The 20794-nt window shown below is 37.2% G+C and overlaps 1 protein-coding gene across 1 annotated transcript; it reads right to left on the bottom strand.

Moving 5' to 3' along the window:
* Positions 1 to 269: 269 nt before the first annotated feature.
* sgcg (sarcoglycan, gamma) lies at positions 270 to 20546 on the bottom strand. The gene is made up of 8 exons (XM_030152820.1): positions 20338 to 20546; positions 14142 to 14343; positions 11349 to 11453; positions 8378 to 8465; positions 5197 to 5316; positions 4085 to 4157; positions 2947 to 3070; positions 270 to 1894 (listed from the first exon to the last, which is right to left on the bottom strand). The coding sequence occupies exons 2-8, from the start codon at positions 14334 to 14336 to the stop codon at positions 1727 to 1729; spliced, it is 873 nt and encodes a 290-aa protein (XP_030008680.1). The 5' UTR covers positions 14337 to 14343; positions 20338 to 20546; the 3' UTR covers positions 270 to 1726.
* Positions 20547 to 20794: the final 248 nt, after the last annotated feature.

Here is a 20794-nt window from a genome sequence, read left to right as displayed (position 1 = left end):
TTTGTTGTGAAGATGATCAGATCAAGTTTATATCTTTATAGTGATACAGAGTTTTACCACTAGAGTGTATTAGAGAGCAAAAAAAGGAGTGAAATGTAGACTGAATCCATCTCCCAAGGTACAGCTTTTACAGTTCAACAGAAACCAGAAAACAGTGGAAGTTACATTAATAATTAAGAGTTTGTCAATCCTTGAATACCCTTTTGTTAAACCGGGTTAGAAAATAGACCTCATCCAAAAATTAATAGATCTGACAGTCAAGACAATCATAGAAGAATATCACAAAGTTTATTTAACATACAAAATTAATAAATACACAATCATCTTATCAAAATATGCCAGGACAGAGGTGGAGACTGAAAACTGTCTTTTCAACATTTACAATAACTGATCAGAAAAGGACATAAGATGTTTATTTTATCCAAAGCCTTACACTGATGTGTAACCTTCGCAGAACACAGACCTCTTTGATATGATGTACTGAGAGTCTTATCCTATTACAAAGGAAAACGTAGTCCCTTTCATGCATATTGTGTAAAAACAAAATCAATTCATGTTTGATCCAAGACCAAAGAAAAACTGAAGCCCATCATTTCTTATATAATCACAAACTAACCACCAGTACAGTGTGTTTGGTATACCTGTTTTGCTTTTATCATGTGTACATAGGTAATGCCTTCATTTTAGGGAAGGTTTTAAACAAAAATAAAGACCAGCTTACTTTCTATTTTGCAGAAAAACCTGCAAACCTGACATGTGACTATTGCATAATTACATGCTTATGCAGGGCTTAAAAATAACACATGGCCAAACATACACAACCCTAAAAACAGAAAAAAACACATAATTACACATGTGACACCACACTAGTGACATTATGGTTCCATAAAATAGTAATATTTTAATCTTAACTCTAAAACAGTCAAAGCAAAATAAGAAACATCTCTCTTCCTTAGTGATGAGTGAAAATAAAAACATATTCCATATTTCTCTGAATCAACTTTGACAATGACAAAATATAAACTAACATTTTTTGAAACTTTCTCAACCCAGTAAAAACATGCTAAACACCAAAACAAAAAAAAAACACTACACATCAAGGGCTTGGAACAAGGAGGGCATAAACAAACCAAAATAATTTGTGATCTGGCGCTATATAAATAAAATTTGATTGATTGAGTGATTTAATTGGTTTTCCCCTGTAAGTCGCTTTGGAAAAAAGCGTCTGCCAAATGCATAAACATAAACATAAACATAAAATAAATATTCGGAAACATTCCATTGCTTTTTTAAACATTTAATTTCATAATTCCAAGCCCTTGATATGTGCCACTTTAATTTATTGCACCATGATATAATATTGCATAGGATGTAAGCTGTTAACCAGCTCCTCATTGCCCAGCCATGATTTTCTATGTAAAAAAAAAAAAAAATCTCTAAAAAGCTCTGATGCAGGCGTAAATTTGATGCCAATTAGTATCAGCTGAATATTTAAAAGGTCATAAAGGCAACTAAAAGGATGCATTTATGACATTTCTGACATGTACACCAGCAGGCAGTTTCATACAGGCCTCCGTGTGCCAGTGGGATCTTGGCTTAGTGATCATCCACTGTGGGATAAAGATTCCAAAAGTAACCTCGGCCGGATATAAACAGCTGTGCTTGTTTCCTCACAGAAGACGCATCCTCCAAGAGACGGAAAATCAATTACCTTGTCAGAGTATATTTAGCACTCTTGGTTCTCGCTGCAAGTGGAGGTGACCCCAGCTTTGGACAGGAAGAGTTTGCCGCTGGGACAGACACACACCTCGAAGAGTCCCGGAGCATTTCCAGAAACCCCTCCTTTGCTCAGGGGCAGGCTCGGCATGCGCACCGTCTCAGCATCCAGCACCAGCTGCACAGCAAACAGCACACAGAGCAAGGACGTTTAAAGGAGAAGAACAGAGTGGCACTGAATCAACATGAAAACATGGCTCTGCTTCAGTCTTTCCACTTAGGTTCATACATGCATGATAGCACAGGGTATGATGGGAGCGTCCAGTGAGTGCCTAACCAGTGCACTGGTCCATAAAGAATATATAATAAACAGAATCTGATACTGAGCAAGAATTAGAGGCAATGAAAAGCACACATTCCTGGGGCAGGAAAACCACCAAATACCATTTCATCGAGTGCTTAAGTAGTTCTTTCCATTATCCATGACAAGTTCAGTGCAGATTAATATTCAGTTTTCTTCCCTTAAGCAAGAAAAGAGGAATAAGAATAGCTTTATCCTCTAACTATGTGATCACATATGAATAGGCTGGTTCACTCAGAATAATTCATATCGGTCAAGAAAGCGCCTATGATACAATTGCTTTCTGCAGTTAAGCTGTTGGCAGCACCGCAATTATCCAGGCCTGATTCAGCCAGAATCTATCACCAAACCTCACTCTAAACAGTAACATGGAAAAAGCAAACCACTGTACCACAACAGACATACACAGACAAATGTTTTACAACCGCAAAAGACAATGAACTGAGAGTGGTTGACTGAAATGATCCACTCCAGGGTAGATAAAACTAATCTACCGGAAAGATATGCCCAGAATGTCTCTGTTCCTGGTGGCACAGTAAGTACGAGCAAGTAGGGTAGAACTAGCGAAACAGTGGCCTAACAAGCTCTCTACAGCAAATCTGTAAAGTTCTTGGACAAAATTTCTAATACATAAAAAAAGCTGAGTTCTTGTCAAACTCCACTTGAGTGATGCTGTTGCACTGCAGAGCTCCCAGGTGTGACTGTGAGAGAGTACAGAAGCGTGAAGCAGCATCCTCCCGAAAAGCATAAATTCCCCAGGCCAAAATAGGTAAAAAAAAAAAAAAAAAAAAAAAAAGAGGAAGAAGAAGAAAAAGCTTTAGCTGCTATTTGGAAGACTTTTGACAGGAAGTGAACAATGTTTGTCTTACCAGTCCTACAGTCGACTGAAGGAAAACATCCATGTTGGAGGCGGCTTCAATGTTTCCAGCCTGTGCTTTGAGATGAACTCCTTTTGGTGCATCCATACTGAGAGAGCGGGTGGGGGACTCTAACCTAAAGCAAAACATCCCAACATTATGAACTGTCAGTCATTTTTTTAGCTGTTTTTTTAATATATTATTAAATATTATAAAGTATAGAAATACAGAAATGCACAAAGACACAAAAAATGGCCTGTGTTTTTATTGTATTTGTCAGACGGTGCCACTGGATAGTATAACAATAGTCTTGAGGGTTGTAGTCCATCAGCTGGTGCCTGTTTATGGCTCATTTTTTATTTATTTGTCACCATTCTAACTCAGCGTGGGGCTCTCCAATATTAAAAAAAAAGACAAAAACAATTCTAGCCTCTGTCCCTTTTTATGGATCTGCTTTCATGGACCACACCCATCCCCTCCACCAAGTTTCATGAAAATCAGTTGTTGTTTTTTTTTTTTTGTAAAAGACAAACAATAGTAAAATGGAATACCCATCTCTCCATAAATACTTGTAATCTCCAATTAACCCTTTCATGCATTAATTGTGAGAACCTTAGTCAAGATTTTTTTCTTCAGTGTTTTTATTCCTCCTTAGGCATGAAAAAACAATGCGATCAAGTTTTTTTTTTTTCTGTGGAGTTACAAAAATATCCATGCATTTAATTTTTGAAGTAAAGAAACATGTGTTTAAAACCCAATATCAGAGAGGGATATGAAAACAATGAAATAAAAACATGTTTAATGCTGCTAATCTGATGTCTTCTCACATTTTAACATATTCTAATTGCTATTAATTCCTCACTTCATCGAGATAATGTGCAAAAAAAAAAACTTCTTGTCTAACAAATAACATTTGATTTACACTCAGACATGTTAGTGCAGATCAGGTTTATCAAGAACAGCAAAGTTACAGTAATGGTATGAATATCAGGATATGAGATGATGCATAAGTGTCCATTGTGTTGGCTGATATGGAACTAAAACAACTAAATCCATGAATATATAAGAGAACAGCTGGAGAATAACTGTCCACTGGAGTGACTTATGCCTGAAAGTGTTAAACTATATCAAGCTGGGCTGAAATGCTCACCTCAGGTCTTTCAGAGGTTCAGATTTGAGCAGAGGCACCTCCACTGAATGCTGGAACAACGCTCCTTCAGGACCTGATGAGGCAACAGACACAGGTGAAGCAACTGCTTTAAAGGCCATGTGAGTCCCATACAGCTACAGTTAAAGGACTCTGTGGTTTCAAAAGCATTTCATCAGCTCTCTAAGCTGTCCACATTTACTGGTGTATGGGGGTATTCATTAGGTTCAGCTGAGTAAAACAAGTTCCTAGTGAGCAGCGAATACTCTCTGCAGCACTGGAGCAATTTATCCATTTTTAATAGTCTGAGCAGCACTTGTTTTTAAAAGGGAAGCAGGCAGCATGCTCACTTTAAATATTGTAAGTCGAGCAATGCCAGAATAGAGATGGAGACCGATTAAAGATGACACAAAAGAGGAATTTTCCCTCCAGACTCTATAAAGAATGCAAGTCCCAATGTGCCTGATGTAGTCGCTCAAGCAAGGATTCTTCATTTCAAGGAATTTTAGAAAACAGCTCTTCCACTAATGCCTGCTGGTCTCTGTGGAGCAAATGACCCCCGGCATAATGAAGCTATCAGCTGACACTGCCCCCAACATTAATCAGCCTGCACTGTGTGTGGTCAGGGACCCACAGCACCATCAATACACACAGTGGACACTGAGGGGGAGGCAGGACAGAAGACACACTGGACATGACAGTGTAATCCTTTACTCTTTAACCTCTCACTGTGTAGATGCATTCTGTATGTAGAGCTGTGCGCAATATGACATACCACATTGTACGGTGATGTATTATTTCTTTTCTATAAAATAGCTGATACCAATCATGTATTAAAGCAATAGGTGGCATGGCATCAATCAAAGCAGATATCACAAGCCTGCTGTCATTTACATGAACTCCAGGTGGAGGTTAGAGACATGCACGCACCACCAGCGATGATTATGAATGTCCTTGGTTGTTGAATTGTTGCACAGATATCTGCCATCAAACAGATTTTCTCCTGTTGACTTCACATCTGTTGTTAATGTGTTCCCCTTCCAAACAGAAAAACATTTTTGCTGAAAGGTTTGGGATATTTTCCAAGGAGGCAGCATGGGTTGCTGTTGGTATACCTGTGACACGTAGTTTGTCTCTTCCAATAACAGCCTGTTCGCCATCTGCAGTGAACAGCATGTTGTCATTGATGGAGTTAATGACCAGATTCTGAGTGTGTCCCTGAGCCTCTTTTGGACCTACAACAACAACAAAAACAATACCTTAAGGGGTTTGGCAATATTACACACAAATATTGTTTTCATCAAACTGTAATCTGCTTCCTCCTATTAAACTTCCTCAGAGCTGCAGTTTTGGAGAACATAATGAGGCACACTCATGCCTTGAAAGAGAAAATGTCAGCCTGTTTAGACACAGTCATATGGTGAACAAAAAAGCTGAGTAAACAATGAGTGATTGAAAATACTTGCAGAAAAACAGTGAGCCCACATATCCTTTCAGTCTTAAGATGCAGATTTCATTGGTTACTGAGTTTCTTTATCTTCATCAGCAGCATTTACACCTGTCAGCTTCAACTGTTTTTATTAGAAACTAGAAGCACTCGGAGAGCGCAGACCTCCGCCAAGGCTGATCAGTGGCCCCCCCCGTGGGCCCCCCCACCCCCGATCACCACCAAAATTTAATCATTTCTTCCTTATCCCATTTCCAACAAACCCTGAAAATTTCATCCAAATCTGTCCATAACTTTTTGAGTTATGTTGCACACTAACGGACAGACAAACAAACAGACAGACAAACAAACAAACAAACCCTGGCAAAAACATAACCTCCTTGGTGGAGGTAACAATAGAACTACCATCAGTTTGTCTTAATCCTTAAAGGTTTCATTTGGCATATCAACTGTAGGTTAATTCTTTTGAAAGTTGACTCAAATACTAATGAAGATCTGGAGTTGGTCTCCAGCACCTTCAATAGTAGCTAACTGGCTCTAATGTGCTAAGTGCTAATGCTAAAGCTATAAGCTGTCTGTAGTGGACTGTGGAAAATGTAGAAGATAAATGTCCCTATGTAGATAATATAATGAGTTAACCTTTATCCTTCAGCTTTTGAATTAATAACAGCCCCAATTCGGAAACAAAGTTAGGATATTGTGCACAATATCAATAAAAACAGGCTGCAATGATTTGTAAATTTTATAAACACATGAACCCTGGATTTGAGAGCAATATGGAAGTGTTCCTGAGCCCATGCAGTCATTTCCATCACAAAATCTCCCCTGGTTTTAATGTAGTGCAGCCTGAGGACCCCAAAAATCATGGCTATCCAGAACAGATTTTCAGCCTTGTCCTTTGTGTACAGACCAGTGGTTCCCAACCTGTTTTGGCTCGTGACCCAATTTTAACGTCACAAATTTCTGGTGACCTCAGACATTCAAAACAGAGACTTTTTTTTTTTGCTAAAATTAATTTGTTTTTGATCATGTAATAATTTGCTATACTATGCTGCAAATAAACGTTAATTTTAGATGACATTTAGTCTATATAATGTATATTATTATGGACGGAGGGAGAAAAGCCAGGTGTAGATTACTGCACAAAGTGAGAATTTTATTTTCCTTGGTCAGGATATGTACAGTCAGTCCAGCTTGGATTTACAAGGCTGACAATTAATACTGAACAAACAATAACTCAAACTATGAATTGTAAAAGAGCTGCAGCATCTGAAACCGACCACAATGAACATTTGACAGATAAACAGTACCACAGTGCTTCAGTTTCAGCTTCACAGTTTGCCATATCTTTTATGTATTGGGGTTGTCTCTGTCAACTCACCATATTTTTTTTTATTACAAAGGGTTTTTTTTATTATTATTTTTATCAATTACTAGAAATTTCAGGCGACCCCATGTGGGGTCCCGACCTCAAGGTTGAAAAACACTGGTATAGATTTTTTCCAGATTCTCAGACTCTTTTAAATATATTATGTATCACAGATAAGAAGATATCCAGCATCTTGTCACTGAGCAGCAATAATCTGAAATTGTTTCAAAATTTATATACACAGTTTTCACAGACCGGGGAATATCTGCTCATCTTTTCCTCTGGGAGTTTCTACCTCCCGAAGATGGTATTTTTTATACCCAGTCATGTTACTGCCCTGTTGACATTTAACATCATTAGTTGCAAAATGTTCCTCCAGTTGTTTATTTTCAGTACCACTCACTTGTTGCTGCCATCAAATCCAAATTACCTCATTTGCTCAGTTTTTAACACTGGATATTTTTTGCATTCCATTGCAAACAATAACAGACTGAAATTATTTGTAAATCTCATTAAACCATATTCTACACAATATACAAACTTTTGTGGAATTGGGGCTGTAGATTCATTACCTAAAGCTCTGGGAATATATAGAATTTTACATCTTTGGCTGAATTTTGTTGGTTATAAATGGTACTAAGTGATTAATGGTTTACATATCGACTGATATAGGGGCGTGGTAAAGAACGTCACTGGCACCATGTGAGATTTAATGGAAAGTGAGCTCAAATTGGTGGATGGAAATGGTTATAAAAGCTTTAAAATTGTTTAATAATGACTTATAAAGTGTTTACAACTTTATAAAACCATTTCTAAGTCCGTAATGAGGGTAGTTTTATTGTGAATGTGTTCATCGGATGCAAATGTGTAGCCTCATTATTGCTCAAAGTAAATAGTGGCTTATCTGAGGTTATTTCCCTTTACCCTTCACTGCGTCAATGCCGACAGCCTTGTGAGAATCAGCCTGATGCAGGTAGATCCAACTCAGCACCTACAACTGTGAACCCGCATGGAGTCCTCACTAACAAGCTTTTCAGTTTTATTCACAGAGGGCCATGAGGATGCGGGCTATGCTTTTTATGGTTTAATGATCAAGGACACATAACGGCACTGTGAAACACGGCAATTAGTTGGGTCATTTGTTGGCCTTTTAATTATGACAAAATACCACAGTGCAGCTATTGGTGAGCCATAAAAGACGCACAAATATGATCCTCCACAGGCCTTGGGCCCTCTGTGTAATATAGAACGCTCCAGCAGCAACAGCACAGAGAGAGGAATGTTGTATTTAATGGATTTTAAATGGAAATGTAAGAGATTAAAATGGAACCATGACTTCTTGGGATTGTTAATGTTGGATGAGATATTGCTGCAGGACAAGTGCATGAATGACTTTACTATTGCCCTCATACATCAACGGGATGCTGTGTTATGGGTGAGTGCTATCTGTGTGTACATGTGTCCTTATTCTGGCTCTTACCCACAAATATCCTTCCTGTGACATCACCGTTTTCATTGCGGGCATTAAGGGACACATTTTCCGGTGAATGCACTAGCAGTGATGAATCCTGGGGAAATAAAAGATTAACCATGTTATCATCCTGTAAAATGTAACAATACTTTCAGTGTGCAAAAATGTGAAATATTTTAACCCTTTCTTTAAATCTTCTTGAACAAATACAAATGGTTAGGTTTTGGTGCCACTTAAAATAGATCAGTATTATAGAGGATTTATAAAATGTACCAAAAAAATGGGTTTATTTATGCTTAATAAATACTGTAGATGGCATAAAAACAGCTTTTGGGTTCCCAGGTTCTTTTGAATTCATTTTAAGCTCATGTTCTTCTCTGAAAAACATTCAGTAGATCATCTGGACTTATCATTAGGCTGTTCTAAAGCCATTTGGTTAATGTAATTCAGTCACACATCCTCTTTTAGCATTTATTAGGTCTGTATCCATCCTGAGAAAAGCATCTGGCTCTTTAGTAACATGATGTTCCCCAGCTGCCTGCTTTGGCTGTCTGCTGTTCATCTGTACTTGTATCATATCAAATCAGCTGTTCTGTCCTGAATGGATCGTGTACAGTCGAGTTTTAGATCCATCCATGCATCTCTCTAAGAAAGTCTGTACGTTGGTCAGTCTCCATTATGTGAAAGATGATGTTTTAGGAAACGATTGACAGAATGCGTTCAAATCTGGCACTCAAGAGGTTGCGTTCACACTGCCAGCCCTAGTGGACAGTTTAACTTCATGCATTGTTTTTAAAAATGTGGCCAGTAACAGATTCCAATGTGAACTGGTCACATCCTGAAGAGAGACACATGCACAAAAGAATTTCCTTTAGTAAAAAGTACAAATACACTCAGTTAAAATACTCCAATACAAATAAAGGTATCCAAAACCTTTTTTTTGTTTTTTTTTTAGCTCAAATATGTAAGTATTCTGATTATTCACTGTACAGTAAAATGTTCCCTATCAGTGTTTTACATTTGATGTTTTGGATTAAATTTGCTGTTGCATTCATGGATACGTTGCTATTTAATAGCATGTGAGTTGTGATGAATGTTCATTTAAAAGGCACATTCTGATATGATATCACAACCATCATTAGCAAAACCCCTCCATACCTTCACTCTCTATTCAGTTTCTCCAACAATATGCATAACTCACACTCCAGTAAATTTATCACTATGATCACCTTTAGCCATTTATCATTTCATTTTGCTGCTCCTAACGACTGGAATGAGTTACAAAAAAACACTAAAAATTCATACATTCATCCCATTATCCACCTTCAATAATTCATTACCACCTATAGTTTCTTGTATTTCCTTGTTGCATTTAATGTATATATTGTGTGAGAGTTGTCTGTGTTTTTAATCGTTTGCTGCAATCATTGTTTTTTTGTATAATTTGCCTTATACTGCTGATTCTTGGCCAAGTCATTGTTGGACATGAGAATTGGTTCTCAGCCAGCCTTCCTGGTTAAATAAAGGTTAAATAAATAAAACAAGTACCTGATTCAGAGCTACCTATGGATCAGATTCCATGTGATGAGATAAAGTCAAACTGGGACTCAGTATGTAATCACCGAACCTGGTCAAAGGTGATTACTGATGTGTAGAAATACGAATAAAAAGAGGAATGTGTCTAAAAGCAAAATGATTCCAACTTTATTTGCAACAGTGTACTTTTGGCCTTCACTTCTCATAAGGGAGAAAACTATGAATAGATTATGGAGCAAGGTTAAAGGATATTTCTGACTGAACATAACGGCTTCCTCCTTCACTGGCATTAACACGTCTTTGGATTTCAATATTAAGGATTGCAGTGAACAGCTACCAAATGAAAATTCAACATCTGTTTCATTTGTCATAGAATAACCAGAGAACAGGACCCATCTGGACATGAAGCTGCTTGTCAGTCAGTTGTCTAATTACATTTGAGCCTCTGAAAATGAAAGAACTTTAATTAAAATGGCTGTAATTCTTAAATGATTAATGCAATATTTTTGTTAAAGCTAAAAGTCCACACTTCAATCACATCTTCACTGATTCATCTGAGATCCACTGTGGTGGTGAACAGATGCAAAACTATAACATTTATGTCACTGAACATTTGTTCTTTCTGGTAGTGAATTAAAACAACCACAGATGTTTTTCATATCAGCTCATCATCTGTAATGATTTATTACAAAATAAAGCTGTTAGTTATAATGACTGGTAAACTGGTTAAAGTTAAAGACAGAACATCAGCTATTTGTGCTTTGGCAGACATGACAACAGCACAGAGAATTATTTATAAAATGTTTTTTGAGAATTATCCACCACTGATCCGCTGTCAACTATAAGAAATCCCCATTCTAAGACAGACTGTAACTTACTGAATCCAGAAAATCTTTAGAAATCTGTTGAAAGCATCAAAAAATAGCATTTATCCATAAATGAGGAATACATTTTCTCTTTAATGAGCCCCATAAAGTAAGAAAGAATGCTTAAAAATCGCTGCTATGAGCAAGAAAAGCCATAACATGTAAACAACTGCAGAAAAGTGTTCCCATCTGCTGCTAGCAGGCGGGCCATAAACTACTTTCCACCACAATATCCCTGAGGTTAATGGGGAGCTCACTGCACCACCACGTGCACTGTGTGGGACTGCCAAATCCAGTTTGTTCTGACACATTTCTCAAAAAAAAAAAAAAGTACAGTCAAAAATATGCTGTTCACTCACTATAGCAGGACAGAAACTGCTGGAGTGTCTGCAAGGAATTAGATGTAGATACGATACCAGGAGAGGAAACCTTTGCAGATTTAAGCTACAGTCTGCTTAAACTGTGAAATAACAGCTCTAACCAGATCAAAAACTAGAAAACACACAGAGAAAGAGAGGAGGGATAGCAGAGTGAGAAGGAATTTTGGAACGAAAAGTGAGTGTTCCTGATTATCTTACTTCTCTGGAGTGAATCTCCTGAGCGTACAGAGGAAAGAGAAACTCCGACTCTCCTTCCTGCAGCTTGACCCCGTCCGAATGCACTTGTAGGAGTCCCATCCCTTCCTGCAGAGGATGTAAGTATTATTCAGAGAATGACAAATCAAAGCATATTTAATATATCCCAGACCAGCAGAGATAAATATTTAATTGCAAGCCAAGTGAGCAATTTTGTCTGCAAGGCAAGAATCTAAAATATGACGGGTCAGGAGTTGAGGAATTTCGATTATATTATCACACTCAGAGTTGTCTTCCCATTATGACACACAGTAGAACAAGCCCAGTGTTGTGTGGTGTAGTGATGTGATGTGTGTGTTCAAGTTTGTGTGAGTGGGTTTGCTGCATTTCTTGTATGTGCATAAATCCACAGTCACCATCTGGTCTTGAGACAGAAAGCTGACAAGACTGTATGAAATAACTAACACATAAACTACATCCAGATATGAGTTTATGGTAGGGATTAATCTGCTGATACTAACAAGTAACAAGAGTCAGTGCAAAAAAAAAAAAAGTATATTAAGGGATGGAATATACAGTCACGGAAAAAAATATTAGACCATCAAAAGTCATCAAGAATGTGGAACCGAGAGAGGTACCTTGTATCACTGTATTTGGAAATGTGAACATATGCAAGAATTTTGGAGAAGGATAATTAACACAATTTCCAATTTTATAGACAAAGAAATTCCAATAGGCCTGGAGATCTGTATTCTAGGTCTTATTCCAGAAACTTTAGCACTTAGAACTCATGAAAGAAAGCTGATGAACCTCTGTCTGATACATGCAAAGGGCCTGATAACTAGACACTGGAAAAGTGTTGATTGTCCATCATTGAGTTCATGGATTGCGGAACTCTCATCCTGCAGAGCTATTGAAAGGCTCACATCCACAATTAAACAGAAAACTCATACCTTCCACAAGATATGGAATTCATTTCTAAAATTTTTTGAATCAAGGCCTGAAATCTCATCATCATAACTTGCAAAGTGAGACCATCCCCCTTTATTTGTGTTAAATGATGTTTGATTATATATCAGACATACAAAAATGGATGTTGAGAAGTATTCAAGTCACTATTACTTATATTGTCTGTCAGTTATTATTTTGTTATTTACCTTCGCTGCTGTTTAACCCTTTCATGTATTCTGGTCACTCCAGTGGACAGTTATTCTACAGCTGTTCTCTTGTATATTCATGGATTTTGTTGTTTTGGTTTTTTACACATATCTTTATTAAAGTTTTAAGACACTACATATCTTTTCTGACATGAACTGGTAACATTGTGTAGATCTCCCCTGAGCGTAATAGTTATAGTTTTCACGCAATTTATCAGTAAATACATGTTTCTTCGCTTCAAAAATTAAACCCATGGTGTCCAGCTCAGTGGACATTTTTGCAACTTCATGAAAAATAGGTACATGAGATTTTATTATTATTATTATTATTATTATTATTATTATTATTATTGCAATTTTTTTTATTTTTATTTTTTTTTTAACTTTTTTTTTTTCATAAGAAATTTTTCAATCACATTGTTTTCAGCATGTTTAAAGAGAAATGAAACCACTCAGGGAAAAAAATCTTGCTTAAGGTTCTCATAATTTGTACATGAAAGGGTTAAAAATTCAGTGGTGGTCTTGGGTGGGGGGGTGGGGGGGGGATGTTCTGGGGGTTTATGCTCACCCACACAATATTATCAACTCATGTTAGAAAAGATTTGTAATTTGTTAAAACTTCAATAAATATACAGTATTTGTTAAAAAAAAAAAAAAAAAAAAAAAAAAAAAAAAAAAAAAAAAAAAAAAAAAAACAATGGTTATGGTAGTGTTTTTCAACCTTGGGGTTGGGACCCCATGTGGGGTCGCCTGAAATTTCTAGTAATTATTAAAAAATTAAAAACAACTTATTAACAAAAAATATATGGTGAGTTGAGAGAGACAATCCCAATACATAAAAGACATGACAAACTGTGAGTCGGAAACTGAAGCACTGTGGTACTGTTTATCTGTCAAATGTTCATTGTGGTTGGTTTCAGATGCTGCAGCTCTTTCATAATTCATAGTTTGAGTTCTTGTTTTTTAAGTATTAATTGTCAGCCTTGTAAATCCAAGCTGGACTGACTGTACATATCCTGACCAAGGAAAATCCAGTTCCCCCCTTATGCAGTAATCTACACCTGGATTTACTGCCTCCATCCATAATAATATACATTTTATAGACTAAATGTCCTCTGAAATTAACGTTGATTTGCAACATAGTATAGCAAACTATTACATGATCAAAAACAAATTAATTTTAGCAAAAAATGTCTCCATTTTGAATGTCTGGGGTTGCCAGAAATTTGTGACGTTAAAATGGGGTCACAAGCCAAAAAAGGTTGAAAAGCACTGGGTTATGCAATCAAGTACTAACTCCTGTGTGTATCATGTGACTAAAACAGACAGGAAAGAAAACATGGAATGCCTAAAATCACTGTTTTTGTCAGTACAATGCCATAGATATTGATGTAAGAACTTAAGTGATTTTGGTTATTATCTAGAAAACCATGGAAAATGGCTAGATATCAGCTCTGAAATTAAACTCTTATGAGCTATTTTTGTTCTTATCATTATATTTGTCCAAACAAATGTACCTTTAGTTGTACCAGGCATTAAAGTGAACAAGAAATTGAAGAAAACAAGGGTGGTCTAATAATTTTTTCTGTATATGGATAAAACATTATGGGTGGATGTGAAGAGTATAAGAGCTGCATACCGTATTGAACCACATCACCCTAAGGATCCAGATGGTGAGGGCGAAGTTGACCACCAGGATAACGATGAGCAGCAGGACAAACAGGTAGAGGCAACGTTTCCTCCAGCCGTAGATGCCGATCTTGTAGATGTGGTCGGGCACCGGCCTGGGCGCGCTGTCGCCCTGGGTGGTGGTGACATACTGCTCCCGCACCATCTGCTGGCTGGGAATAACATGCAAAGACAGGTACACGGGCAATAAAACATGTGTTTGAAAAGAAAGATAGGGAATAAAACACACACACACACATATACTACTCAGTGTGAGAGAACATGGACAAAGACAGGATTCCAGGGATTGGAAATAACAGAACTTTATGTGAATACAGGTCAGTTGGGTTCAGACTGTGAATATAAACATTATACCATACATGTAGATAATCTGCCTATGGGCAAAGTCAAGGGAAGGTTAACATCTGGTCAAAAAAATGAAATTACAATAATCTACATCAATTTAAATTTTTGGGTAGGTAATTACTTATATTTTCAGGAAAATGTATTTTGAAATAAGAAAAAAATTGTGAAAAAAAATTGGAGGAGTTTTATGAGTGTGAATGTTTGGAAAGTGACCAAGTTTCTGCTGTCAGTCTGGGTTCATTTTATAAACTCATAAATAAACTACATTTATTTCAAATACATTGATATTGTTATATTATTTATATCATATTCTAAACACACAGTCTTTAAAATTAATGAATGCATATATCTATGTAAAATACATTTGAATATAATGTTAATATTATTTGTATGTTGTAAATACTGTAAAAAAAAAAAAAAAAAAAGTATATGATAGAGATAATTGAAATAAAATGTTTAATTTGATATTTACTTTTGTTGTCCATCTGTGATGCTGCCATTTGTCAAAACTCTTGCTATTTAGATATGATAAAAATATTTTTTCCTCTAACCAATTATTAGGTTGTAAAATAGAGGGTTTAAGGTTTACACTGAATACATTTTAGGATGAAAATATCATAGAGACTTCACTTTTGAGAACTTTGTAATTCTTGCAATAAATAGATGTTAATTTTTTGTCCATCCTTGACGCAGTAGTGTTTGATATTTTTCATTTTAAAATATTTGAAACTAAATGTTGCCCTTTGAGTATGTTTAAGATGGCATTTAGACCTTTCCAATTATGTGTCATATTTGTCTTAAACTTGTCTGGTTCAAAAGTTATGAATCAAAAAGTAGTGGGCTGTCCATCTGTGACGCCCTTGACCTCGCCCTTATATAGTTTTTAATTGTACCATGCTTTGTGTACTTTTATTTGCTTCATACATTATTTGCTGGTGTATGTGGAGATCAGCTCCTCTGTCGAATGATGTATTAGATTAGATTCAATGTAAATATTTCACCTGTATCAGTATTTTTTTGTCTTGTTTGTTCATTTTTGTTGGGTTCTATGTCAGACTTTGTACACATGTTGATATATACATGCTCCTATAGCAGCGGTATCGTCATGGTGATGTGTTATAACCTGCCAGTTTTGGATTTTTTTTTGTATGGGTTCCCGATGACACTTACTGCAGATGATTAAATCTCAACCACTTCATGCTAAAGGTCAAGGTCGGAGACACATTTACAAAATTCATGGAGCGATTTCTAAGCTCTGACTAACATCATATCTGGTTAAAACTCATGTGATTAGATTTCTAGTTTTATCACACGATGATTTCACGATCTAATGCAAACTCCAACCTTGAACAAATGAAGGTCAAGGTCACAACAGACAACTGTTTTATTCTATGTGGCATATCTTTAGAGCAGTGTCTTCCAGAAGAGAAAATTAAATCTTGAGTAAATTTGCATATATTATCTCCATGAACGAATATGCGGGGGGTTGTATGCTGTTGAGTGGGATTAAGCTGCCTTGTGGAGGTTTGTGCTCCTCTCTGAGTGCTTTGTACCCATCATGAACATACATGCAATGGATATATTACGATATGTTCACTTTATATAACAAATAACAATAGTAATATTTCTGTGAAAAGCAAAAGGGCAAATGGGATAGTTCCATTGAATAAATAAAAATGCAAAAACACAAAAGCCAGGAACAAGTCAGAGTCCTTGGATTTCTTCGTTTTTGTTTGTTTTTTTCATTATTTACTTCTTGCGCATTGATTTTTTTTTTTTTCTACAACCCCATTTGCCCTGTTGTTTTTCATGAATTCTGCTCCTGTCATTGATCTCATTCCTTAACACATTTTCATATTTTACTTTTTGACCTGATGAAGCGCCTACTACCAATTTTTTTCATCAGTGAAATTTCTGTATTTGGCAGAAATACATCAATAGATCAAAACTGTTTCACATGCATTTCTTATATATATATATAACTTATGTTTTACTTATGTCACTGCACATATACTTAACCCTTTCATGCATGAATTATGAGAACCTTAGTTGAGTTTTTTTCCTGAGTGTTTTTATTGCTGTTTAGGCATGAAAAAAAACAATTCGATTTGATTTGCAATTTTTTTATGAACCTATTTATCATGGAGTTACAAAAATGTCCACTCAGCTGGACACCGTGCATTTAATTTTTGAAGCAAAAAAACATGTATTTAAAACCCATCATCAGAAAGTGATATATATACTGTGTGAAACCTATGAAATAAAAACATTTTTCATGCAGCTAATCTGATGTTTTCTCACGTTTTAACATACTCTAATACTAGTTATTACTAACTTCATGCAAATAATACGCAAAAAAACCCAACTTTTTGATAAAGAAAACTGTTAATTACAGTCTAATAACAATTAGCAATTGATTTAACAGATTTTACCGCAGATCAGGTTGATCAAGAACAGCAAAGTTACAGTAATAGTATGAATTACAGTGTATGGGATGATGCATAAGTGTCCACTGTGTTGGCTGATGTGGAACTAAAACAACAAAACCCATGAATATACAAGAGAACAGCTGGAGAATAACTGTCCACTGTAGTGACCAGAATGTATGAAAGGGTTAATACACTGTTTGCCAATTTAATATACCTACATATACTACATTTGTGTGTGAATGTGTAACACGATAGATGAGAATAATTTTAATTGTTTCAAGTTCATTGTAAAACTTAAGCTTTCTTGAGGAAATAACTCCAAACATAGAAATTCTAATTTTACAGTTATTTTCTTCCACATTCAGGCAGGAGAGGCTTTCCTTTGGGCGTTGTCCGGCGAGGCATTCTGCTTTATGACAGTTGTGATTGTGAAAGTTGTGGCTGATTTTCCTCTCGAACACATCCACCTCATTGAATACACCTTTTTTCCAGCTTGAATGTACACACAATACCCAACCTCACCTCGACTCAATGCCTTGTTCACTCACAGTCAACATACACTGTTCCTTTCATGAGCTCTGAGCACAGACCCAGTGGATATCTGGCTCTTTGCTCCAATGGAAAACTTGACTGAATTTCCAGCAGTTTTTAAGGAAGGCAAAGGGGAAGGAAAATGCCACTTATTACAGAGCAGAGGCGGTACTTTCTGGCTTACGCTGCAGCAGTCTATCAGCGACAACAACCGAGGAGATGAATGTCAGCATATTTCAAACTACAAGCTGTGACACCAGCAGTAGTTTTCTGTATTTGGTTTACATGAGCTCTAACTGCAGGATACATAAGCTCCAGTCAGCACATTCAGACCATCTGACACAGTGGCAACAAGGAACCTCTGGGAAACATTTCACATTGACAAGGAAAGTGTGTTGAGCACGACGGAGCCAAGGACCACATGGCCTCAAAGGGCTGCAGCAAGGAAAAGGAGACATGTCTGTTTTTATTGATTAATTTGCATTAATAACCAGGCATGGGCCGCTTTTGCTGAGGAGGTTGCCTGAAGAAAATGCTGTCAGTCGTAGATTATGACATCTCAGTAAAACACCCAAAACAAGCAGAAACAGAACAGACAGATTCTAGATTTCTCCAAGCAATAATCTGCTGCAAATCAGTCAAGTTTTCCCAGGGTTCACTTTTATGGCGAACGTAAATAAAAGATGCACCAACATTATTTTAGCAGTGTTGTCAGAACCTGACAAGGCCCAGACTCCAGTGCAGATTTACATATTGGACAGATGTTGTGTCTTATTTCAATGGTAAAGGCGTTTTCCATCATGTCAAAGTAGCTACTTTTAAGAGCAAAAACCAATCCTTCCAGATGTTCAACCACGCCCATGATCCCACCCATGTGACGATGATACGTGCAAAAAAAAGTTGGACACAATCTGCTTGCAGTACAGTGACAAACAAGAAAATTTAAGAAAAGATTTGCTTCTGTAAATCATGAAAGTATGATACATTTACAGCACAGGAAGATGCATAAAAGAGATGACGCTCACATCAAGGTCTGAGCGTAGGACAGCATTCAGAAAGGCCTCTGCAGATGCAACTGGCATGTTTTTTATACCTGAAGAGATGTTTTGGCATGAGGTAAGTTTAGTAAGTGAGTATTTTTATGTCTATGTTGCCTGAGAAGGGAGTTAAAAATGACTTTCTGCGAGGGAGAGGAGGCAGATAAGACACGAGTTATATGAAAAGCTCTCTTTGTGTGATATCTCACCTCATTTTTATTTCTTTTATCTTGTCAGAATCATTGTGATGAACTGAGTGTCTACAGCACAAAAGCAACAGCGGCTTATACTGAGCTGACACATAACTGCTAATGCCATGAACATGGATTGAGCCGACTTTCTCCACTGAGTTTCTGTTAAATTGTCCGCTTCCAATATCCCTCCACACTACATCTATTAAGAACCACACACATCATTTGCGTGTAAACATGCTGATCAGCCCACTCTGCACTTTTTTTTAATCCAACCAGTGGCGTGGATGGTAGAGCTCTGGATTTGTTCATTATGATGTTAATGAATTTGATCTAACCTAGTCTAATTACTTTAAATGAGAGCATTAAGAGCAGCAGTACATGAGTAGGAAGCTGCTCGGAGGCTGGATCTTTTAAAGGCGTCTTCCAGCTCCAGTTTCAGCTTTGCCAGCCCTTCAGCCGCAGACTGATCCTTCCATAGCAACCCAAATAAACACTCCCCGAACAGCCGCTGCTCAAGTGCCAGGAATGTTCAATTTATGGGACTTGATAGCAAATACTGGCTATGCAATCTTTAGAAAAATACAGTTTTATTAAGCCCCGTAGTATTGTTGATATTTCCTCACAAATGTTTTAAATCAGATTCAGTCAAAAATCTTTACAAATATGGACTGTGTGCCATAAAATGAGCAAGTAAATTCAACTTTCAAAGCGACTCTAACCCACTAATAAAGCCCTGTAGTCACTAAGATGGATAGAATGTGGTTCATCATTGTTAGCAGGAGTATTTATCCTAGGGCACTCTCTCAATTAACCTTAAACAAGTGATGCTCCCTGTCTGGTTCTGATTCAGATCACTGGATGAGAGCAGGGAGCGTCACCGGACAGCCGAGCTGTTTGGCTGAAATCCACAGGGTTTTCAATGTAATTGAGAATCCAGGCTCCAAAGACAAGACTTTACAAAGTGACTCAGGATAGGACTGGCTCAAATTGTTCAGTTGAATGATGTTTACCTTGTAAAAAACAAAACAAAACAGAGGAATAACTCAGGGAGGTGAGGAATGAGCGCAAGAAGAGCGCAGAGCTGAAGTTTCTGTGCCTGTCTGTCTGGTAAGAAGTGGCCGGCTTCATGTCTCCACTCTGCTGTGATGCCCTTACTGCTAAAAATAGGACACAGCATTGTGAACTAAATATAAAAAAGCACCACAGGACACACAGACACACACAACATAGGTAAAACTAATGAAAAATTATATGATAGTGAAAGAGAAGAGGAGTATATCTATTGAAACACTAAAACATTAATGAGGGGTCTGTTTTGTAAAGTTATTTTTGTATTTCAATATTGCTGGCCATTTATGGTAAAACTGCAGACGGCTGGAAACCAAATACATTTTGTTTTAATCCCAAAGTACATCGGTAAGGAGGACAAGTAATCACAGCCAAAAACACGAGACACATGAGCCAGAAGAAGAAGAAAACTTAAAAAGAAAAAAAAAGTAGAGTTGGTCAAAGGTTGCCTTATGAAACACTTCTGATCTGAGTGATGAAGTGACGATGACAGAGACAATATGAAAGAGGAGTTGAGGCAGAAGGAAAGGCAGAGCACTCACCGTTGTTTGTTGAGGCACAGCAGTCCTCTTTCCTACGCAACAGTAAGCAGATCTTGAGCTGGTACGAGCAGCTTGAGAAGCAGCAGCGTTGGAGCTCCTCACACGTCTGTCAGCCACTCAACAGCTGCGAGCCATAAATCCAGCTATGGACTAATCACCACGAGACGGCGCTCCCACTCTCCTGCATACCCACTCCTGACTCTTTCCCCTCAGCCTTTTTACCCTTGAATATCATCTGAGTGTGTGTCAGAGAAGGATAGAAAACAGAGAGGGGGGAGAGAGAGAGAGAGAGAGAGAGAGAGGGAGAGAGAGAGAGAGAGAGAGAGAGAGAGAGAGAGAGAGAGAGAGAGAGAGAGAGAGAGAGAGAGAGAGAGAGCAGTGGAGAGGTTCAATCTCTACAGCACACACACACACACACAAAGAGAAAAAAAAAAAAAAAAACATCCATAATGAAGTG

This window comes from Sphaeramia orbicularis, chromosome 13, assembly GCF_902148855.1.
Source record: "Sphaeramia orbicularis chromosome 13, fSphaOr1.1, whole genome shotgun sequence".
NCBI classification, from domain to species: Eukaryota; Metazoa; Chordata; class Actinopteri; order Kurtiformes; family Apogonidae; genus Sphaeramia; species Sphaeramia orbicularis.
The sequence above is the reverse complement of the archived record's forward strand: the minus strand, read 5'-3'. Positions and strand labels throughout refer to the sequence as shown.